The sequence below is a fragment of the Pan paniscus genome, chromosome 7 (genome assembly GCF_029289425.2).
Source record: "Pan paniscus chromosome 7, NHGRI_mPanPan1-v2.0_pri, whole genome shotgun sequence".
NCBI lineage: Eukaryota > Metazoa > Chordata > Mammalia > Primates > Hominidae > Pan > Pan paniscus.
The window spans coordinates 121,774,674-121,799,776 of NC_073256.2; the positions used below are offsets into that span (position 1 = coordinate 121,774,674).

Here is a 25,103-nt window from a genome sequence, read left to right on the forward strand (position 1 = left end):
ATTCAAAAGAAGAAGCACATCAAATGGCCTCCTGAGATTCTCCATATTATTAAGAATTAGACTGGAGAGTCTCACCACACAATAAAGTATTTTCATTTTTTCCCTCACCTTTGATAAAGAATGACAGAGAATGAAATCAAATCCAAAAATGCTTTTAGTTATTGGCCCACCTGATTGGAAGACAACATGGAATATGAAAAATCAAGAAAATTATAAAGTGCTCTGCTTTGCTATCAGACAGCCTGGTACTGAATCTCATGAAGAAACATCTGAGTTTATGAAGTCAAAGTCACTAGGTCAGGGTTCTCATAGCAAACCTGTCACTTACACGGTTGTACAGCTACCGTTTTCTCATTGTCATAAGGTAATCAATATTTGTCTTTCCTGGTAAAATTACATTTAAGGCACCAAAACATTTTAAAAACCCACGAGAGCTGTGACGTACAGATTATTACTGACGATTAACATTAGTATGATGCTCCCTGATGTTATGCTTCAAAAACACCATTTTTCAGAAATATTTCTTTACAGAATAGTTTTCTCCCTTTTGAAAATTTCTAGGTTTTCAGATTAAAGCTCACAATCTCCTTAAGCCACAAGTTATTTCAAAAGGTCTGCCTGGTCCCAGCCCTTGAAGCAGCCTAAATTGTTTGAATTACAGCCAAGATGGCCCTGGGCAGGCCCCTGCTGGGTGTACAGCAGCCCGCTGTAGAGTGATATTTTAAATATCAGGAGTTCTCTAAACACAGCATGCTCAATTCAGCCACAGAACAATCAAAATCCAAGCAATATTTTTTCCATTGCCTTTCCAAGCACAATTTTTCTAGCTTTGTAGAGAAGCTGCCTACATTTGGTTTTACTTGTCTTCATTTTGCATGTAATTATTTTGTATGCAACCAGATATTTAGTCCTTAAATGGGCAATAGTTCCTTATTAACATAAGAAAGACCTTGAACCATGTCTTGTTGTTATCTTAAGATATTTATGTGAGTAAGATGTGTATACCACCCTTTATGGCATTGCATGGATCTTAACCAGTGATGAGGTGATATGCTGAAGTGTTTAACTGAAGGCTGCTTGCTTGCTATGACTACGGCCTGCCAACCATGTGAACTGGTCCCTGAGTGGGAACAGTGGGTGCCCAGAGAGTGTCAAGTGGAAAAAAACAAGGATTTCCTATAGGAATATCTGGGGCTTGTTTTTAGGCTTATAGTGATGGTACCTTAGTGTTTCAAATGATCATCGTTTTCCCAAAGGTAACCTAGGAGCACTTCAATTGAAGCTGGGCCTTTGTGACAATATTAGCCCAAGAAACTGTAGACTTTTTCTTACTACAATAAAAACCCTAACAGACTTTGAATAAATGCCTGTACAAGGAGGCAGAAGTCCATGCAAGTGCACATACATACAGATTATTAAAGCATTTAATGGGATTTTCTCCACTACAACTGCAAAATTTATGAAAAACACAAATCAGGCTGCAGGTGTTGCCTGTACTAACGTCCTATAAGGAGACAATAACAGAGCTCCAGCCTCTATTGACTGTTTTCCTGAGTTGGTGGAATTTGCCAGACTTGCAATATTAACATAGAATTATGGAAATTGGAAACAAAAAGCTGGAATCTACTAGGAATGATAGGCTGAAGATGAACTCAACTGGAAAATTTGGCTAACTGAAAGTGACATCCTTTGTGCTGGAATTTTTCTATCTGAAAGCTTTAAAAAGGCTGTAATTATTTTGAGTTTTCAATTCAACCCTTTTCAAACTAAGCCTTTTATTTCCTTCATAACGCTTTACCTTTCTTCCATGTGAACTCGGGCATTTGCCAGGCACTGAAGTGGTAAATTCATATTGGTTTTATATACAGATCCATTGTCAGAGAATGCAACACAACTTCTGCATCCTCTATGCCAAGAAAAACAAAGGAATATTTGCACATCAAAGCCTTTATCTTGTGTACAGGCTCAAAATACCTGAGCATAGCTAAAGAAGTCATCTAAGGAGAAACGGCTGATTAATGCCAAAGCATTATTTCTGTGCAAGTTAGTGCATCTTCTCCACAATGAAGCCAAGGAATACAAGAACTTAGACTTACCTTGTGCCTTTTGGGTCCCAAATAACAATGTCAGCATCTGATCCTACAGCTATTCTTCCTTTTCTTGGATAGAGATTAAAAATTTTGGCTGCATTTGTGCTGGTAACTGCCACAAATCTGTTTTCATCCATTTTACCACTATGCTGTAAAGCAATTCAAAGAATCATTCTAATGATCAAATACTAAAAAGTATCCTATCAATAAAATGACAAGACTTGCATCTCTTAAACAAACAGAACTGTACCTAATTTCTTATATTGTAGAGCATCTGAGGATGCTGGTAAGTATTAAACAGTCATAATGCCAATGATGGAGATGATGGGGTAACATATGGAAGCCTGAAGATGATTTTCAAAAACCCCACTACTTAGCATCCACACTAATTCTTCCCATTCATCCTAGAATCACAAAAATTGTTATAGGTGACAGCTAAATTTTGGTAATGGTATTTTCGATTCTCCTTTAAAGTTTGACAATACCACATTTATGATCTGACTTATTTATTACAGACCTAAGATTTATGAAATAATCATGTAGACATTAGATAGAATATTATAGAGTGAGAATAGGTGACAACACTTTTTTTTTTTTTTGAGATGGAATTTCACTCTCGTTGCCCAGGCTGGAGTGCAATGGTGCGATCTCGGCTCACTGCAACCTCCATCTCCCAGGTTCAAGCGATTCTCCTGCCTCAGCCTCCCAAGTAAGTAACTGGGATTACAGGCATGCGCCACCACACCTGGCTAATTTTCTGTATTTAGTAGAGACGGGGTTTCACCATGTTGGCCAGGCTGGTCTCCAACTCCTGACCTCAGGTGATCCACCCTCCTTGGCCTCCCAAAGTGTTGGGATTACAGGCGTGAGCCACCGCACCCAGCAGACAACATTTTTAAATCAGCTGGCAATGCTTTTATTATTTTTAAAAGAATATTATAGAGTGAGGATAGGTGACAACACTTTTGAATCAGGTGACAATGCTTTTTAAAAATTTTTTGTTTCTAGATATGGTCTCACTCTGTTGCCCAGGCTGGAGTGCAGTGATGTGATCATGGCTCACTGCAGCTTTAACCTCCCTTGGCTCAGGTGATCCTCCCCACTCTGCCTCCCAAGCATTAGGTTGGTGCAAAAGCAATCTGTTTTGCCTTCACTTTTAATGACAAAAACTGCAATTACTTTTGCACCAACCTAATAGCTGGGACTGCATGGTGGGGTATGCCCCACCATGCCTGGCTAATTTTTTATAGAGATGGGGTTTCACCATGTTGCCCAGGCTGGTCTGGAACTGTAATCCTAACACTTCGGGAGGCCGAGGCAATCCGCCTGCCTTAGCCTCCCCAAAGTGTTAGGATTACAGGCATAAGCCACCACACCCAGATGCAATCCTTTTGAAAAGATAAAAAAACAACTCAAGAGGTTCAATTTTATGCAACTGAAGTTTTACATGAACCAACAATGATGGATAGTCCATTGCAAGAGATTTTAATATGGACAGAATTCAGAGGGGTGTGGCTCCTCTAAAATACAATTTAAAAGTGTTAGGGGTTTATCCCTATTTATATGGTAAGAGGGTACTAAAGGTTTATTTAATTATCAAACAGTGCTTGCCTTAAAAATGACTAAGAACCATGCCCTGAAAGTAATATTCCCATAAGTAAACCATATTAATGTTTCATAAAATGACATGGTTTTCTATATATTATTAAGAACTATTCAGTCACTGTAAAGCCATTTATATACCAGGGAACTATATAGACTATGAAAATCTGCTATAATAAAGATATTCATTGTAAAACAGAAGTTCAAGTGGAAGCCTGAACTGTTATCAAGAAAATCTAAGTGAAGAGAAGTCATCTGGGATGGTTAGAGTTAGGGTGGAGGAAGAGGGGGTGAGGAAAATAATCAGCAGACGATGGGGCTATAGAGATGTTTTGAAGATCTAATTGTAAGTTAATGATTCAACTATCATCCAATAAGTAATGGAGACAAGTAAAGGGTTTTTGAGAGAACAATAGCACAAACAGAACTTTATTTCTAAATGAGAACTCCCATTCAAAACCTATCCTCACTCTATAATATTGTAAAAATAATAATAAAAGCATTGTCAGCTGTTCTCAGTACAGAACAAGAGTTCTTGTACTGGAGTAAAGAATACACTGTAGCAAGTGAGACTCTGGAGATGGGGACCAGCTGTGAGATTACTGCAAAGGTCCAAACAAAATATGAGCCTCCAACTAGAATGGTAGCAACGAAGAAAGAAATAAGGAGGCCCTTTGGAAATAAAATTGACAAGACTTGGTGAATAATTCATTAGAGTTAGAAGTAGGTGGTATGTGTAGGGTAAAAGCAATTGAAGAGGATTCTGAAGTGTGAGATATAATTAATGTGTCATTTGAGGGAGGCATCCCAGGAGATGGGTGAAAAGGGCATGACACTGGGGACCAGAAGTCTAACCAGGCAAGTCCCCTCTGCTGGTCTTCACAGCTCCACATGTCAACTGGCTGGACAAGTGAACACATAGACATTTAGTCATGTGATTTTTCTCCGTCCTCAGGGAGAAGTTTTGTAGTCATGGACATTTAAATTTTTTTCCAGACTTTAAATTATTACTTTTGTGACTTCATATAGCAATTTTAAAAACATGATATCCAAGGATTCTTTAAGAAGTGACATCAGGCTGGGCACGGTGGCTCACGCCTGTCAATCCCAACACTTCGGGAGGCGAAGGCGGGTGGATCACCTGAGGTCAGGAGTTTGAAACCAGCCTGGCCAACATGGTGAAACCCCCTCTCTATTAAAAATACAAAAATTTGCCAGTCATGGTGGTGCACATCTGTAATCCCAGCTACTTGGGAGGCTGAGGCAGGAGAATCACTTGAACCCAGGAGGTGGAGGTTGCAGTGAGCCAAGATTGCACCACTGCACTCCAGTCCGGGCAACAGAGTGAGACTCCGTCTCAAAAAAAAAAAAAAAAAAAAAAAAAAGAACTGACATCAACAAAGATTTCATGGAAAGGAGGTATGAGCATAACGAATACGCTTCGTGTATATATATATTTTTTTTTTGTGATGGAGTCTGTGTTGCCCCAGGCTAGAGTGCAATGGTGCCATCTTGACTCACCACAACCTCTGCCTCACAAGTTCAAGCAATTCTCCTGCCTCAGCCTCCTGAGTAGCTGGGATTACAGCCACGTGCCACCATGCCCGGCTAACTTTTGTATTTTTAGTAGAGATGAGGTTTCACCATGTTAGCCAGGTTGGTCTTGAACTCCTGACCTCAAGTGATCCACCTGCCTTGGCCTCCCAAAGTGCTGGGATTACAGGTGTGAGCCACTGCACCCTGCCCCTTCGTGTATTTTTTATCATTTCAAGCATTCGTGCCAATGACACATGACGCACTGGAATTCAAGAGCATGAGAAATCAAGCAGAAGGGCTTTGCCATTTCAGAGAATTGAAGAATAACCCTCTTTGTATGCAATCTTAATTCATCCCCTAATGTCTCTGCAAAATAGTGCGATGCATCGTCTAAACTAAAATAAACTATGCAGAGAAGATTATTTCTTTGCTGATGCTATACTGAGGGATGGAATGGTGGTGGAGGTGATAGTATTGCATTCCTAGTATCCTCCCTAGTAAAAACAATCAAAAAGCTTCTCTATGAAAATTTGTGCCACTCTGGTCCTCAAATGGGCAGGATCCTGGCTGAAGAACTAGGCAAAGCAAGGCTGGAACCTGTGAAACCCACCACGCCTTTTTCCCATATTACGGACATCCGATCTTCAACACCATTCACCCCATTGGGGATCTTGGTAAAATCATCCTTCCCAAGAGCTTTCTGGCAGGTGTTGAAAGTGCAGTTATCAGTCCCTGTTGTGGTTAGATCATCACTGTAAAAGAAAAAAACACGAGAGTGATGGGGTGAGTATACAGAATATGTTAGGAGGAAACTGCCATAACCTTTCCTAATCTCCTGGCTCCCTTCTCAATTGAAGTCAGAAAAATCCAATGGAGAATGAGCAGTTTTTTCAAGAACATATTTCATCCCTCTCCTGTCTCTATTCTAGGAAGCACTTTCAGAGGACACACTGATCGGAAGCATGATCCAAGACGGGTTAGGAAACCTGAGTTCTAAGCTCAGCTCCGTCACTTACTAGCTCTGTGATATGAGCTTGTCCGAGACTCCATTTCTCATCTAGAAATGAATAGTCACATGTACTTGATGAAGATAACTTCAGAATCACCAGCAAATATGTGAGAGAAAACTCCTTGTGAGCAGAATGCTGCATCCACAAAGACATCACCATGGTGATCCTCATGAATGGAGGGCAGGCCCTCCGGGGCAGTCCCTAGCCACACGGCCACACTGGGATGAACAGAGGGTGAGACTGGCTGGGGATGCTGATATTACCAGGGACAGGAATCCTGCTTTGACTTGTGAGTAATCTTGGGGATGCTGAATCATGAAGGAGGAAGGAAGCTGAAAAGAATGGGTAAGTGAACTCTTGTACGGTCTGTCATGAAAAACTCTTAGCTTGAGACTGAGTATCTGTGAATGGGGAGTGTCGGGATGTCCATGAATGGTAGAATTTTCTTTTCTCTTTTCTTTTTTTTTTTTCGAGACAGAGTCTTGCTCTGTCACTCAGGTTGGAGTGCAGTGGCACTATCTCTGCTCACTGCAACCTCTGCCTCCTGGGTTCAAGTGATTCTCGTGCCTCAGCCTCCCGAGTAACTGGGATTACAGGCATAAGCCACCACGCCCAGCCAATTTTTGTATTTTTAGTAGAGATGGGGATTTGCCATGTTCACCAGGATTGTCTCGAACTCCTGGCCTCATGTGATCCGCCCACCTCATACTCCCAAAGTGCTGGGATTACAAGCATGAGCCACTGCATCTGGCCCAGGAATGGTAGAATTTTCAAGAAAAATGATCATATGTTCCCAGAAAGTAACAGGGTTACCTATACAAAAACCTAGTTCCCATATTATATCAGCATAGAAAAAAATTCAACAATATTCTGATAAAAAGTAAGGTGTAATGAAGAGCCCTGGGTTTGGGCAACGAGAGATGAAAAAAGTCAGAAAAGAGTAAAGTTTCAGTGAAAACGATCTGATTTCTGAGAGTCTAGGAAAGGCTTTGACAACATATCATAGCATAATTAAGTCAATGTTTTTTGCTCTGCAGGTGAGGGGTACCCAGGACCTGACAGGTCAAGTAGAAGAGAATACTGGGAGGTTAGTGGGGGATCCAGATGGGAGGACGAGCTCCCTTCTACCCAAACCTTCTTTTGGCAATACACTTCCCAGTCATCTGCAAAATGATTACTTAGCCAACAGATTCATGAGGAAGTCGGGTGTTGAGGGGTCTGGTCGCAAAGGTGGACCCATGACATGGTGGGCTGCATGGTGCCATTCTTTATTCCAGTAGTGAGTGCCATCTGTGCCAAGACTGGCTGCTATGGGTTCACCATAGACCACCTTCCCTGGAAAGATTAAAAGAAGCATTCATCACTTTAATTTTATTCTTAAGAGGACCATATGACAAACACATAAATATTAATCTTTTCTGCCCTAGCAGAGGGTAATATCTACAGTTTAGCAGAATCCCAAACTATAATTTACTTTTGTGGACAGGATTTAAAAATCCATGATGAACATAAATATGAATGAGAAATAAACCTCTGTAAGTATAAGCTATTCATATTTTAGATCCATTTTTATGGCCATATAACCTAGAAAAAGCTGGCTGGTACAAGAGCCATTCTAATGAAACCTTCTCCAAAACCCTACCAGATAAATGCTATTGTTATCTCCATAAAAAGATGAAAATAAAGCTATGGAGTAATAATTTCTCTACATTTACATTACATACAGTCTATGTGGTGTGGAGAAGGTAGAATTTGAACCCAGAATTTGACTCCAGTGGTTCTAACTTTTATGCTTTACTACCCTGATGACAGATAATTATTAGTTAGGTCATATGGAATTCAACCACAGCATATCTCTGCTGCAAATCAATTGATAATCTTTTCATGCCCTTGAAAAAAAGAACTCCTCAAAAAACTTGTATTAAATGAAAGAACACTCAGATAATAAAGTCTTAGCCAGAAATGCATATTTTAAAAATCATGCAAATGAGGCCATCAAAAAAAAGTGTACAATGTTAGAAAAGTTAATAGTGCACAGTGAATTTGAAATTAAAATCAGAATCCTATCTCTGATTAGCATTTGTCAGAATAATAGGTTTGTTGGCATCAACCTGATCAAATTCAGGCAATCATTAAGGAGAGTGCACAGTAGAGAGATGCTGGCATACCAAATTAGTTCACTCTGGTTCATCAGATGCTGAGTTTTAGTTAAAATCCTGATATATAACTGAAATTAACGATTTCCTCAGAGAGTACTGACAGTAGATGGCCGCCAGTTGCCTGAGTCATATCAAATTGGAACACAGCACCCTATTATTTCATAGATCCTTCTTCAAACTAGCCATCTTCCACTAGCTAGCTTAGGGATTTGAAAAACCATGAAAGCAAGGCTTATTGAAGCCTAAGAACTTCAATTCTTAAGTAACCAAGTATCAATAAAAGTTATCCCCCAGGGACTTAGCCATGGCTAAGTTACTTTGCTTCCGTGACATACCCTACTGGATGAATCCCATCTCCATTCGGATTCTTACTGCCCTATCCCCAGAAAAGGAGAAACACCATTAGCAACTCTTTCTAAATATAGAATATGCCCAATCGTTTTTAGTGAATGAAGAGGTAATGTACTATCTACTGGAGAACTGGGAAGATGGACACGATATTTTATTTGCAAGTATGAAGAGACCTTCCTATTCCAAGGGAACGTCTTACAGATGCTTGGACAATGAAAACTCAGAGACTTGATCTGCAATCACTTTACAAGTCGCTGACTGAGGATTTTCCATGGTGCTTTATCATTGAGGAAAGATCCTTATCACATGTTCTATTCAATCACTTGGCCCATCAAGGTGATACGGGAATATGGTTCCAAAAGTTCTGCAATTTTAACAGCACTCAGGAAAAATTAAAAGTGTCAGCATCTACCGGGAGTCTGCCAGGACTGTTTTGAAACCAGATGACAGGTAATTTCCTTGGAAGGGCTTAGCTCCTTTAAAATGTGACAGGCCACTTTAGTGGTATATACAACAAGCTCTTCGTTAACTGGGCTATTTTCAACTTTCTCCCCATCTAGTATCTGTTAATATCCAAAATAAAATTTAAAAAGTAAAAATTCCTAACTGCATATTCTATTTCCTATTTCACTATTTCTAAGGCATTTTCAAAGGACTAAAAAGCATGCAAGAACTAAAAAGGGGAAGGAAAACAGGAGGCCTGGATAATCCATAAATTGGATAATCAAACTGGATAATTCAGCATAATTATGGGTTGTGTTAGATTTGGGCTAAAAATAAAATAACAATAAAAATAGCTAACACATGCATACCATTCTATAGTTTGCAAGGCTCCCAAATACAATCTCATTTGACCTTCATAGCCGCCTTCATGCTGGTTTGACAGATGAAAAAATTGATGCTCAATGAGACTAATGTGCCCAACACACACTGGCACTAAGTTGTACAGCCAGAATTACAGTCATAGTATTATAATATCATATCATATGCACTATGTTACTAGGAAAAGTGCCATTTTTTATTACTTGGGAAAGAGCATGTATTTCTAAATGTTTAAGTCAAGCACAGGCTATTTGTGGATGTGGCTGAGCATTTTTCCAATTTCATTTACTGGTTTCATTTACTACACTTAGCTGGTTGGCAATGAAGAGTGCTCTATCTGTCTTCAGCCTGGTACTATTCTGATTACATTCACAACTGGAGGGTTTCAACAACTCTTAGGAGAAAGGAACATCTTCATCATTAATCTCCTCCCACTGTCTTAGCAAGCTTCACATTAGGTTGTATCGTCTCTACCCATAGATGTTCTCTCCTTATTTCTCCATTTTTTGGCTCAAACCCAAACAAACAAAAGATTCTGCCCTTTATGATGCAGTCTCCCACTTAAAGGAGTTTTACCCTTTGAGAGATACTCAAGATTTCCCAGTAATGAAGCAGATCAAACCAATCCAAACTCTCCACTGACCAGACAACCCATTTATTAGATGACGGTGATAGAGCAGATGTTAACACCTTGTCTGGATCTGCAAGCAATGCTTAATATTGAGTCCTGAGATCTGCTAGAGAAGGTTGAAAGATGCACAGAAAAAGCATAGGCATCCAGGGCCAAAAGCCCTGGCCACTAAATAGGAGGCCAAACATATTTATAGAAATAAATCTTCCTAGCCAAAAGGATACAGCCAAACTTTCCTGGACTTTATTTTGATTCAAAACATTACATTTACAAAGGAAGAAAAGAATTGAGAAGGAAAATACATAGAAGCAGCTTGGTAGAATGGATCATACAGATTTAGGTTCAAATCCTGCTTTTGCTACTTTTTAGCTGGTGACATTGTACAAGGTAAGTCATTGTTCTTAGTCTGTTTTTCTCATCTGTGAAATGGGATCATAGTGTCCCTCTACTGTGGCAATTTTGTGAAAGTCAAATAAATTAATGTTTATGAAAGTACCCAGAATCTTCCTGGGACCCTGGAGATATTTCATGTTCTGGGCTGAATTGTGTCCTCTGCCCAAATCCACATGTTGAAGTTCTAACCCCGGTACCTCAGAATGTAACTGTATTTGGAAAAAGGATCTTTATGGAGGTAGTGAACTTAAAGTGAGGTCATTAGGGTGGGCCCTAATTCAATGACTGTGGTTCTTATACGAAGAGGAAATTTGGACACATAGAGGGGAAGATAACGTGAAGACACAGGAAGAAGATGGCCATCTATAAGCCAAGAAGAAAAGCCTAGAACACATCCTTCCTCCACAGCTCTCAGAAGGAGCCAACCCTGTTCAACCCTGTTGTCACCTTGGTTTTGGACTTCAAAACTCCAGAACTGTGAGAAAATAAATTCCTGTTGTTTAAGTGGCCCAGTCTGTGGCACTTTGCAACGGCAGCCATAGAAAACTCATACACTCCACAAACGTTAGTTTCCTGATAGCCACACGATTCTATTTTTTTAATGGCTAGCTTTTAACTGCTATGCAATTGGATATAATGTAAATTATCTTGTTCTAAATTTAAAGGACAATGGAGTGTTCTGATGTTCATATGCAAGAAAGAAGAAAGGCAGCCTGGCTAACATGGTGAAACCCCATCTCTACTAAAAATACAAAAAATTATCCAGGTATGATGGTGCACACCTGTAGTCCCAGCTACTTGGGAGGCTGAGGCACGAGAATCACTTGAACCCAAAAGGTAGAGGGTGCAGTGAGCCAAGGTCATGCCACTGAACTCCAGCCTGGGCAACAGAACGCGACTCTTTTTCCAAAAAAAAGAGAAGAAAGGAAACTTGAGACTCAAAATCACCTGGACTCAGTTGCACATCGATTCTTCCTACAGCACTAGTGCCTAAGCATCAGTTCATTGCACATGAGTAAATGAAATTTGGTGTATTCTTGTTCAACATTGCCAAGCAGCACTCAGCGTGACTACTTGGGAAGAGAGGGGCCACTGTGTGGATTTTTCTCCCCATCTTTTAAAACACAAGAGGAATATATGGGAGACAGAGTTTACATAAAATGGAAAATAGGAATTCCAAAGCCTCTGTTGACAAAAAGAGTCAAACTCTGTAAAATATTTGAAGAGATTCATTCTAAGGCAAATATGAGTAACCAATGGCCTATGACACAGCCCTCAGGAGATCTTGAGAACATGTGCCCAAGGTGGTTGGGGCACAGTCTAGTTTTATACATTTTAGGGAGAAACAAGACATCAATCAAATACATGTAAGCTACACATTGTTCTGGACAGAAAGGCAGGACAGCTCAAAGTGGGGGCTTCCTGGTTATAGGTAGATGTCAAAATTTTCTGATTGGCAATTGGTTGAAAAAGTTATTATCGATAGAAAGAAATGTTTGGATTATGATAAGGGGCTGTGGAGACCAAAGTTTTATCATGCAGATGAAGCCTCCAGGTAGCAGGCTTCAGAGAGAATAAATTGTAAATGGTTTTTATTAGACTTAAGGTCTGTGTTGATGTTAAATGCTGGTCAGCCTTTCCTGAATTCCAAAAGGGAGGAGGACATAATGAGGCATGTCCAACCCTCCCTTCCCAGCATGGCCTGAAACAGATTTTCGGGTTAACTTTGGAATGCCCTGACTGAGAGGAGGGGTCCATTCAGATGGTTAAGGGGCCTTAGAATTTTATTTTTGGTTTACACCTCTCTGCAAGAGAACTTTTTATTTTACAAAGATACGCCTATTAAGTAAAACTATAAGCAAAACCAAAACCAAACGAAATCAAATCAAATAAACAACAATCAAATATACAAACACATTAAACAACCACAATCTAGCCCAGTTTACTGTGAGCTGCTTGAGATCTGAAATTGTCTTAATCATCTTAGCAAATCTAATGCCTAGAGCACAGTACCTAGCATGCGCTTGGCATCCAAGAACTTTGTTGTTTATGAAAAATATAAGGAAAATATTTGTTACGTTCAAATGAGCATCATATTTTTACCCTAAAGAAAGGAACATGGATTTAAAATAGACGTAAACTTTATTAAGACAAGTTAAAACAAGTTTAACTGTAAACCAAAACAACAGCAAAGCAGTGCATTGACAATTTCAGTCATAAATGAGAAACAACGCCAGATACATAGCAATTAGGGCATCAAGTTAAATTGCTTTGAGAAATTGCCACCATTCTAAACAAATCACAGAAAGGTAGTGAATTCATGAGCCTACAGGTTCTACTGGGAAGTACGAAGGTGAAGTGAACAATGCATTTCCTAAAAAGCCATGAATAATCCCATATGCCAACACTGTGGCAGAAAAAGAACATGTATAGCTACTCAGACCAAAATTTAAAAAGGGTCACTGAAGCCAATGACACACATTGACACATATATTCTTCGGACAAAAACTGGACTGAAGTGGGTGATAGAAGTCAGGGGCTGGCAGACTGGACTGTCCACATGAAACACAATGACAACTTGTTTGTCCAACTTCACACTTGGGCTATGGAGCAAGGGAGACAAACTCTGCTTCTGGAAGAAAAGGATAACACTTTAGGGAGAAATGCCGGATTCCCTTGCCTCATCTCTGCAAAAGTGTCTTCTCACAAGAAGGGTGGATGAGAACTAATCTAGTTTTATTAGGCTGGTGCAAAAGTAACTGTGGTTTTTCCCATTGAAAGTAATGGCAAAAACCACAATTACTTTTGCACCAGCCTAATAGTTACTCAACTTGGACGAAAAAATACTTAAGCATGAAATGGGCATTCTTTGCAAACTGTCAAAGGTGACACCACTTTCGATGGCTTGGACTTGAAAGTTATCTTATTTCTGTAACCTGCTTTTCACTTTTTATTGCAGAATGCTAAAAGAAAATATCAAGCATGAGCAAAAAGAAATCTCAGGCTTTGGATGCACTGAATATTGCCCACCTCTTCTTTCCCAGTTCACAAAAAAATCCTGGTGAAGACAGACAAAAGGGAAAGAATCCAGAGCTGTACTGGGGTTGAAAGAAGGATCATGGCTGACCGGGGTTTTGGTAGATTTTAGGAATGTGGAAAGCAGATGGGATGGCAATAATTCATAAAGAAAAGTTAGGGGGAGTGACAGCCTAACCTGAAGGAGTAGAGGGAGTCATGAAGAGCTTTCCTCCTGGGGCAGAAAGGGCAGTGAAGGGGAGGGGAGGAGGAGGTCTGGGTCTGTCAGCACTCACCCTTACCTCTGCTGGGAAATAAAGCTTCTTAGGTGGTGTTGATGCTAGATTGAGGTCCCTCCACCTTAAACTGAAGCTGTCCAGTGACTATGCCCCATGTGCATTCACACAGCAAGTTCAGGAAACAGACACGCTTGGTGGAAGAGGAAATCCATGCCCATTCCCACACTGACCAACTGAACTGTCCTGTCAACATACGGACAGCCAAGGATCACCAGACTTTTGAAGAAAACACAAACAGCACACGCACACACGAAAAAGAAGACCAGGAGTTTTAAAAACTGAAAAATTGGCCAGGCACAGTGGCTCATGCCTATAATCCCAGCACTGTGGGAGGCAGAGGTGGGCGGATCACCTGAGGTCAGGAGTTCAAGACCAGCCTGGCCAACATGGCGAAACCCTGTCTCTACTAAAAATACAAAAATTAGCTGGGCATGGTGGTGGGCACCTGTAATCCCAGCTACTCGGGAGGCTGAGGCAGGAGAATCACCTGAACCTGGGATAAGAAGGTTGCAGTGAGCCGAGATCGTGCCAGCCTAGGCAACAGAGTGAGACTCCATCTAAAACAAAACAAAACAAAACCCTGAAAAACTGAACTAGAAAGAAACAGAGTAACTCAGGAAACAGAAGAGAATTTAAAAAAAAATCTTCATTAGTATTCTTAGATTAAGAAGATAAGCTGAGCCCAATGGTTCATGCCTGTAATCCCAATATTTTGGGCAGCCGAGGCAGAAGGATCACTTGAGCCCAGGAGTTTGAGACCAGGCTGGGCAACATTGTAAGACTATGTCTTTATATAAAAATAAATAAAAAACAAATAAAGTACCAAATTATTTTTAAAAAGAAAGTAATGCATCTATTGAAAGAAAAACATTAAAAAGAATACGGAACCATGGAAAAAAAGAGCGCTTAGAGAACAAGAACGTTTTCTTGGAAATAAAGGTGTGATTACCAAGACACAAGTTTATTAGAAGGGCAGGAAAAAGTAAACAAAAATATTTCCTAAAATGTATAGCAAAAATTCAAATATCTTTTTAAAAAGGTGAAAATAGTTAAAAGACATGGAGGATTATGATGGAGTCCCAGGAAAAGAAAACAGAGGACATGAATATGGAGGAAAATACAGAGGAAACATTTTCAGAATCAAAGCTCAGTCGTCAGATTGATAAAGCCCTCTGAACATGCAGGTGAATTTTTGAAAGGCCTACTACTAAATATAGGCTTGTCAGAGGTGTTCCAACCAGAGCAACTCCATCTTGAAGAGGGGCTGGGTAAAATGAGGCTGAAACCTCCTGGGCTGCAGAAACAGGATGTGGTAAAGAAGCTGGCCAAAACCCACCAAAACCAAAATGACAACTAGAGTGACCTCTGGTCATCCTCACTGCTCATTATATACTAATTATAATGTATTAGCTAAAATATATTAGCTAAAAGACTCTCCCACCAATGCCATGACAGTTTATAAATGCCATGCCAACATCTGGAAATTACACAATATGGCCTAAAAAAATGAGGAACTCTCAGTTCCAGGAATTCCCTGCCCCTTTCCTGAAAAACTCATGAATAATCCACCCCTTATTTAGCAGATATTCAAAAATTAACCATAGAAATACCCAATCAGCAGCCCCTGGGGCTGCTCTGTCTATGGAGTAGCCATGCTTTTGTTTCTTTACTTCTCTAATAAAGTTGCTTTCACTGTACTTTATGGACTCAACTAAATTATTTCTTGAGCAAGATCCAAGAACCCTCTATTGGGGTCTGGACTGGAACTCCTTTCCAGTAATAGTCTCAATGAAATTTCTGGACATCTAAAATGAAGAGAAAGTATAAAAATCTTACAGATAATGAAAAGTTTGTGATAAGAAGACAAGAAATTGTATAGGGTTTTCCTGTTCCTCAGTAACACTGGATGCCAGCAGAGAAGGAAACTGTGCCTTCATAATTCAGAAGGAAATATTTCAGAACCAAGAATTCCACGCCCATTCAAATCACCCAGTAAGCGTGAAGACAAGGAATCAGAAAATTTACCTTTTACACACTTTTCCTTAAAAATTACCTGAAAATCTTCAAAGTAATTCAAGAAAAAGGGAGATATGGAAACCAGGAATCAGTATATCCAACCTCATTATCCCAGAATGACATCTCTACTGCAGGCTTAGCAAGCAGCTATCAAAAATGAAAGGGAAAGTCAGCAGATTCTCCTCCCACAAAGAATCTCTGCAAGTAGAGCTGATTCTATTCAATAGAAAGTATGATGAAGAAGCTAGAACTCTTCATGATATGGTAAAGAAGGCATATATTTCTTTTCTCAACCTATTTTAAAAAGAGCTAATTGGAAAAATGTCAAGAGAAACAAGAAACTTTGCAAGACAATAATGGTCTAAATATGTAGCAAACTAAAATAAGGCATGCTTTTGAGTCCTACTGGAATGAAGAAAACTCACTTGACCTTGACACTTGGAAATTGCTTCTCTGAGAGTCAATTTGAATAACACTAACTTGCACTGCAAGTTAGTGCTATAAATTTCTCTGAAGTTCTCTTCTCACTAATTGTTTCTACAGAGAAGAATATTTCCATAATTTTACCCTGTGACAGTTCTAAATTTTAGACTTAACCTATAGACAAAGCATGGAAGACCTAATTAGAGTTACAGAGTCTGTGTAAAGATAATAATACAGCTGGTAGACATCTGGAGGAGGCAGAGGGAGAGAGCACTTAGGGCCTCTAAGTTTCTTCTTCAGCCTGTAAAGAGATGTCAGGCCGGGCGTGGTGGCTCACAGCTCTAATCCCAGCTCTGTGGGAGGCCATGGTGGGAGGTTAGCCTGAGACCAGCCTGGGCAACATGGTGAAATCCCGACTCTACAAGAAATTTAAAAATTATCCATGTACAGTGGTGCATGCCTATAGTCCCAGCCACCCTGGAGGCTGAGGCAGGAAGATTGCTTGAGCCCAGGAAAGAGGCTACAGTGTCCTGTGTTCTTGCCACTGCAAGATCTCCTGTGAGATCCTGCCTCTTAAATAAAAAAAAAAAGGAATACCTAAAACAGGTAAAATAAAACACGTAAAATTAAATATATCATTTGAAGTGACATTTATTACTGACAAAACTCAGGAGGTGAGAAGTTTACAGGAACTAAATTATTCATTTTTCATAGTTGAGAGTCAAGTGATACTGTCAAAAATTACAAATCACTACAAACTTATAGTTTAGGATTTTAGAGGTCACCACCAAAAACTAAAGATAGATAAGTTTAAAATCACTGGCTCTAAAGAATGAGCTGAGGGAGATAGAAGATATTTACTTTCCATTTAATACTTCATCATTTCCACCCCCAAAATTAATCTCTTAATAATGATAAAAACAGCAAAATGATGATAACGTCTTAAATAAAAAATGTAAATGTAATGCCAAAACCCAAAAACCAATTACAATTACAAATTTTAAAACACCAAAGCCAGCGGGTCGTGGTAGCTCACTCCTGTAATCCCAGTGCTGTGGGAAGCTGAGGCAGGAAGATCGCCTGAGGCCAGGAGTTCAAGACCAGCTTGAACAACAAATGGAGACTTCATTTCTACAAAAAAATTTTAAAAATTGGCTGGGTGTGGTGGCTTACATGAGTAGTCGCAGCTACTTGGGATCGGAGGTTGGGAGGATCATCTGAGCACAGGAGCTTGAGGTGGCAGTTAGCTAAGACTGTGCTACTGCACTCTAGCCTGGGTGACAGAGAGACTCTGTCTCTAAAAATAAATAAATAAACCCCAAACCCATTAAATACAAACTTGATATCCAGGTTTTCCCAACTTCAGATCAATTTCTCCTTTAACACAGTGGAGAGTGACAGAAAAAGTTTGGGCTTTGGGGTCACATAGACTTGGACTTGAATTCCAAGTTTAGCACTTACTAATAAAGTGATCTTTGGCTTAATTCACCAATCTCTCCTAAGCCTCAATTTCATCAGTCACAAAAGAGTGGTAAAATTGAGCATGAAGCATTATTATGACAATTTTTTAAAAGACAATGTGTATTAAAACACATTGATAAGATAAAAATATAGTAAAACCTGAAATAAGATAAAAGAGATTAAAATACTACTATGTGCCAGGCACATATTAAGCACTCAACAAGCTGTTAGTTGTTATCATTACTATCCCGCTCTTCTGGATATAGAGCTGGCAATTGAACAATAAAATCAAATTTAATAGCATTATATTTCTAGGCTACCACAATGAAGCAATCAATAATTGGATCTCCTTTGTGCCTCCTGGAGCCGTGATTCTCAGGCTTTCATATGCATATGAATCACCTGGGATTCTAGTTATAAATGCACTTTCTGACTCAGGGAATCTGGATGGGCCCCAAGGCTCTGCATGTCTAAGGAGCTCCCAGGCAATGTGGAGGCTGCATTCTAGGGACCACACTGTGAGAGTCAAGGCCCTTGAAGATAGAATGGGCTCCTGACGTCAGGTGATCCACCTGCCCCGGCCTCCCAAAGTGCTGGGGTTACAGGCATGAGCCACCTCGACCAGTCTGGCCAACATGGTGAAACCCTGTCTCTACTAAAAATACAAAAAAATTAGCTGGGCATAGTAGTGGGAGCCTGTAATCCCAGCTACTCGAGAGGCTGAGGCAGGAGAAGCGCTTGAACCCAGGAGATGGAGGTTGCAGTGAGCCAAGATCGCGCCACTGCACTCCAGCCTGGGTGACAGAGTGAGACCCTGTCTCAAAAAAACAAAACAAAACAAAACAAAACAAAACAAAACAAAACAAAACAAAAAAAGAATGGGCTGGCAATGGTATTTACAGATGGGAGATTTTCATAGTATAAATGTGTAAAACTGAATGATTTCTTATTTACATCTATCTTGCTCTTTTACATTTAGAAATGATGTTAGATAATAAATGAGTACAGACAGCATCTTCTGTAAAAGGTCAGTGTGGTCCAACAGCTCTTGTCCCACAGTACTACCCAGGGATCTGTCCTTTGGTTTGCTGATGCAGTCACCATGTGAACAGCTGGGCACAGTTTATGTCCAACGCTTCCTCTTTGGGCCCCTGCTTGATCCCATGCCTTGGTCACATGCATGGGGTAGGAAATCTTTCAAACTATTTTATTCCGAAGCAATTTTGCCTCTTTGACAATTGCACATGAGGGTATTTTCACAAGTATTATACTGTCACAGTAAGTCTGACTCAACTACAACGTTTAGGGTGGTATTTTAAATATTTCATGTTTACAATTCCTTGGGGAAAATATGAGCAATGTCCCAAAAATTACATATGCAATTTGAGCCAGCAAACCCACTTCTAGGCATGTACTCTCAAGATACCCATTTTGTGGTGGGCAGAAAGATGGAGCCCAACAGATGTCCACATCTTAATCCCCATAGCCTGTGAATATGTTACTTTACATGGCAAAGGGATTAATAGATATGATTAAATTAAGGCCCTTGAAATGGGGAGATTATCCTGAATTAATCGGTAGGCTTAATATAAGGGGCCCTTAAAGTGAAAGAGAGAGGCAAAGAGGTCAAAATAATGTGATGTGAGAAGATCTCAACCCATTGTGGCTGGTGCTGAAGATGGAGGAAGGGGCCACGAGCCCAGTAATTCGAGGGGCCTGGCAAGGGCTTCCTAGGACCTCAGAAAGGGATGCAGCCCTGCAGACACCTTGACTGTGGCCTGGTGAGACCCATTTCAGGCTTCTGACCTCCAGAATTAATGTGTCTTTCACAAATTGAAATGGCATATGCGTAAGGCCATCACTGTGGTTTCTCTTGAAACAGCTAAAGATTGGAAACAACCCAGATGTCCATCAATAGGGCACTTGTTGAATAAATACAGTAGCATACCCTGCACTTACAAAAAAGAATGAGGAAAATCTCTGTATCTAATGTGGGCTGACCTTCAGAACATATTTTCAAGTGGAAAAAAAAGCAATGTGTAGACAAGGTGTATAGTATGCTACCTTTTATGTAGGAAAGAAGGACTATATTCTTATTTGGTAAAGAGAAACATGGTAAAGATAGGCCAGAAATAAATTAATAAAAATCATTACTTATACTGTATGGGAAGAAGGAGCTAGAGAAGGCAAGTAAAACTTCATTGAACATTTTTATATATAATTTTGACTCTTGGGCCATGTAAATGTTTTACAGATACAAGAAATAATATTGAATTTTAAAATAATTTACAATAAAATTAAAATGTCTGTATTTACTAGTTTTCTGCCTATGATCTGTATTCTAAAACCCTCCCTAGACTTTTACTTTGCTCCTAATGGAATTCTATCCCAATGCAAAACAAATACCCAAGATCAAGAAACTGCTTCCTGACAGAACAGTCAAAATTGGAGCTTGAAGGTGGGTTAGAAGTGAAAATTTCTGCTGATTTCACTGTTCCTTAAATAATATTCTGACATTATGGACCCGGTACACGACTTAACAAAGGAAATAATTATAGACCAACTCATCTCATAGCGTTGGCAACAGCACCATCTGGTGGGAAAAACCTATAACTTTAAAATCGTAGTACTTATATTTTCTTTTTTAAGGGGCGAAATTCTTTTACATGCGAGAATAGCAATCAGAAATGGTTGGTTAGTAAGATATTATTAAATCCTAGGTGAAATAAGCCTACACTTAAGGCAAGATGTTGATGGATTACATTTTAAAAGTGCACACAGCTTGCACAAAATCATTACTGAACCTTAATGCAACAAGAAGAAATTTTGACAAAATTTGTTTTGGTATCAATTATATACATGCCAAAACCATGCAGCGGGTCATGCTTGTAATCCCAACATTTTGGGAGGCCAAGGTGAGAGGATTGCTTGAGCCCAGGAGTTCAAGACTAACCTGGGCAACATGGCGAGACCCTGTCTCTACAAAAAGTTTAAAAATTAGCTGGGCATGGTGGCACATGCCTGTGGTCCCAGCTACTTGGGAGACTGAGATGGGAGGATCACTTGGAAGTTAGAGACTTCAGTGAGCCATGATTGTACCACTGCACTCCAGCCTGGGCAACAGAGTGAGACCCATTATTTTTATAATGAATCTTACAAAAATACAGCCTGTTTTAATAAAAAACAAACAAAAACAGCAAGGTTGAATTATAACACTGTCTCTGATTATTTGTATTCCTAAAATTGAGATGACAGAAGCTACCATGGGACTAAAGTCATTGAGTAAAATGCTCCTTATTTATTTTTCCTCCTTTCTGTACCAGTATTGGCAAAAGAGTGAAATCATTTCTTTGCCCAGTGCTTATCAAAAATAGGAGATTTTCTCTTTCCTTTAAGATGAGTATTTACATACTAGGCTGAACCAGAGAACTGAGGCAATTAGGCAGTTTGGGGTAAAAATAACTTAGATTTTAAAATCTTAAAATAACCATCATAAAAATACCATTTGGATAATTGCTTCAATTGCTCCAACATCCAAGTGGCTGTCAGATGAATCAATCCAATTCAAAAGAAATTTATTGAGCATGTACTAGGTGCCTTGCACTGCCCTGATTCAGGTAGTGGGAAGGGTAGTGGAGCTGCCTAAGAGATAGGGAAGCTTCTTCAAAATTAACGAAAGAGGGCTAGGCATGGTGGCTCACACCTGTAATCCCAGCACTTTGGAAGGCTGAGGCGGGTGGATGATTAGAGGTCAGGAATTTGAGACTAGCCTGGCCAACATGGTGAAACCCCGTCTCTACTAAAAATATAAAATTTTGCTGGGTGTTGTGGTGCTCACCTGTAATTCCAGCTACTCAGGAGGCTGAGGCAGGAGAATCACTTGAACCCAGAAGGCGGAGGTTGCAGTGAGCTGAGATCACGCCATTGCACTCCAGCCTGGGTGACAAAGTGAGACTCCATCACAAAACAAACAAACAAAAACCGGAGAGCTTTGCATTTAGCTATCATATTTAAAAGTGGCTGCTAGTGGCATTGAGTGTGGGGGCAGGTGGCTAAAGGAAATGTCCTGGGGTCGCAAGGATAGAGAAGAAATAACAAATAAAACCTGAAGGTAGAGAGGCAAGGATGAAGATGAACAAAAGTGGGGGAAAACAGACACACATAAGGATAAATGAAACCAGGAGGCTAATAAAAATGGAGGAAGAAAAGTAGTGGAAATCCACATGCACTTTCTCCTAAGCTGAAGCAGAGGCTACAGACGTGGACTTTTCTCTTCAGCTATCACTGAGTTCTAAGTGAGGTTACATTCGAGAATTACCGTCTCTCCTTGCATCCGCTATCACCTTAGCTGCAGACTTGCTCATCACATGCACAATGTAGAGAGGACAGTTCACAGCGCTGGCTATGGTGATGGCTCTCAGCGTGGCCTCTGCCTCCACTGCCTCTGGGCGGCACAGCTCGTGGCCCTCAGGGCCTGTTATCCCCAGAGCCAACATCTTCTTTGCTCCCTAAAAAGACAGCAGGAATGTGTATATGTGCAAGGAAGGTTTACTAATGGCAGATATCATTATTTTATCATAAATTAAATGCAATGCCAGGCTTTTGATCTGTTAGGTATAGGGGTGTGTGTGTGTCTGTGTGTGTGTGTATATGAACATATTTGTGTAAATATATCTATAACACATATATATATAACATGTATATTTGGTAAAAATAATTTTGATATTCTAATCATATAAGTTAATTTTCCATATGCATATTTTACCATCACTTTTTTTTATTGAAAAGGGGAAAAAGCAAGCACAAGCAACCAAAGCAAAAATGGACAAATGGGACGACATCAAGTTAAAAAGCTTCTGCATAGCAGAGGAAACAATCAACAAAGTGAAGAAACAACCCACAAAATGGGAAAAAATATTTGCAAACTACCCATCTGACAAGGGATTAATAAGCAGAATATATACAAAACTAAAACAACTCTACAGGAAAAAAAGTTAATAATCTGATTTAAAAATGGGCAAAAGATTTGAATAGAGATTTCTTCAAAGAAGACATACAAATGGCAAACAGGCATATGAAAAGGTGCTCAACATCACTGATCATTAGAGAAATGCACATCAAAACTACACTGAGATATCATCTCACCCCAGTTAAAATGGCTTATATTAAAAAGACAGGCAATAACAATTGCTGGTAAGGATGTGGAGAAAAGGGAACCTATGTATGCTGTTGGTGGGAAGGTAAATTAATAAAACTGCTCTGGAGAATAGTTTGGAAGTTCTTCAAAAGACTAAAAACAGAGCTACCATATGATCCAGCAACCCCACTGCTGGACATATATGCAAAAGAAAGGAAAATCAGTATATCAAAGAGATATACCTGCATTCCCATATTTGTTGCTGCACTGTTCACTACAGCCAAGATCTGGAAGCAACCTAAGTGCCCATCAACAGATGAATAGATAAAGAAAATGTGGTACATATACACAAGGGAGTACTATTCTGCCATAAAAAAGAATGAGATCCAGTCATTTGCAACAACATGGATGGAACTGGAGGTCATTATGCTAAATGAAATAAGCCAGACACAGAAAGACAAACATCGCATGTTCTCACTTATTTGTGGGATCTAAAAATTAAAACAATTAAACTCATGGAGATACAGAATAGAAGGATGGTTACTAGAGGCTGGGAAGGTTAGTGGGGAGGGATGGCGGTGGGGAGAGGGGGGAAGGTAGGGATGGTTTGTGTGTAAAACAAACAAAAAGAAAGAATGAATAAGATCTAGTACTTGATAGCACAACAGGGGCACTATAGTCAATAATTGCACCTTTTGGCCGGGCGCGGTGGCTCACGCCTGTAATCCAAGCACTTTGGGAGGCTGAGGTGGGCAGATCACAAGGTCAGGAGATCGAGACCATCCCGGCTAACACGGGGAAACCCTGTCTCTACTAAAAATACAAACAATTAGCCGGGCGTGGTGGCGGGCACCTGTAGTCCCAGCTACTCGGGAGGCTGAGGCAGGAGAATGGTGTGAACCCGGGAGGTGGAGCTGGCAGTGAGCTGAGATCGCACCACTGCACTCCAGCCTAGGCAACAGAGCGGGACTCCATCTCAAAAAAAATAATAATAACAACAAATAAAAAATAATTGCACCATTTAAAATAACTAAAATAATATAATTGGATTGTTTGTAACACAAAGGGTAAATGCTTGAGGGGATGGATACCCAATTTTCCATGATGTGATTCTTATGCATTGCAAGCTTGTATCAAAATATCTCATGTACCTCATAAATATATACACTACTATGTACCCCACAAAAATAAAAAAATTTAAAAAGAAAAGGTGAAAAAGATATGAAGTTATTTCTAATCACATTCTTTGAAAAGCAATATCTATATTTAAGACAATATTGATTCAGACAAAATAAAAATACTGTGGATCCTTGTTGAAGTGACTCACTGTCATACTATGTAATCAGTTTTACTTTTATTACGGAATAATCCTCTTCACTTGCTCCCCAATCCAACCCACTAAATGGTATTGGACCTGTTATCTTTCTTCTTCAAAATGTTATTTCTTCCTTACAAAAAGAGCATGCAGTCCAGACTTAGAGTGGTAAAAATACTTCCTGTTGTCATGAAACTATAAAGCAGAAGAGTCCAATTTAAACCCTGGTCTGTTTTTTGTTTTGTTTTGTTTTCACAGCTCACGCTCCCTTCTCATTATTCCTCTCTGCCTTGTGGCCACTGAGCCTCAATCTCACTCACTTTAATGGGAGCTGAGCCTAAGGAGATTAAAAAAAAAGTCAGCTAATATAAAGGGCAAGAGACAGCTCTTTAAATCTTGCAGATGGTGTATCCTTCAGGCATTAATAATGGGACTAACATGAGAAATAAATATCATCCAGTTTCCTCCAGAGCACATTTTAATATCCAGTTTCTGAAAAGAGCAGGGCTTTAAACAGCTACCTAATACACTGCTTAAGTCATCAGATGACACTGATGTTGACCACGCTTTGGTATTCTGAACCAGCAGCCTAAGCTTCTGAAAAACAACAACAAAGCCAAAAGTATGCTGGAGGACACAAAGAAAAGTATTTGTGTTTTCATAACTGCACATGTTTGAGATCTAAGAGCTGGTTTGCAAAGGGGAAATCCTCATTCTAGCGCATATACCACCTGCATAAAGCTGAGAGCAGGGACTCAAGGAAATGGAGTTGGGAGTTTCTGAGCCACAGAAAATCCGTTTCCGAGCCACGGAAAATCCATTTCTGGATTTCTCATCTTCCAA

The 25,103-nt window shown here is 39.8% G+C and overlaps 1 protein-coding gene across 3 annotated transcripts in view; it reads right to left on the reverse strand.

Annotated features, from left to right (window-relative positions):
• Positions 1-25,103, reverse strand: part of DPYS (dihydropyrimidinase) — an 88,634-nt gene that overhangs the window by 43,782 nt on the left and 19,749 nt on the right. For all 3 annotated transcript variants that reach the window (XM_055116848.2, XM_063606870.1, XM_063606871.1), the window contains exons 4-7: positions 22,127-22,316; positions 7,417-7,573; positions 5,839-5,980; positions 2,097-2,239 (exon numbers count right to left, since the gene is read on the reverse strand). In XM_055116848.2, coding sequence (XP_054972823.2) covers positions 2,097-2,239; positions 5,839-5,980; positions 7,417-7,573; positions 22,127-22,316 — 632 coding nt within the window. The remainder of the gene's footprint in view (positions 1-2,096; positions 2,240-5,838; positions 5,981-7,416; positions 7,574-22,126; positions 22,317-25,103) is intronic.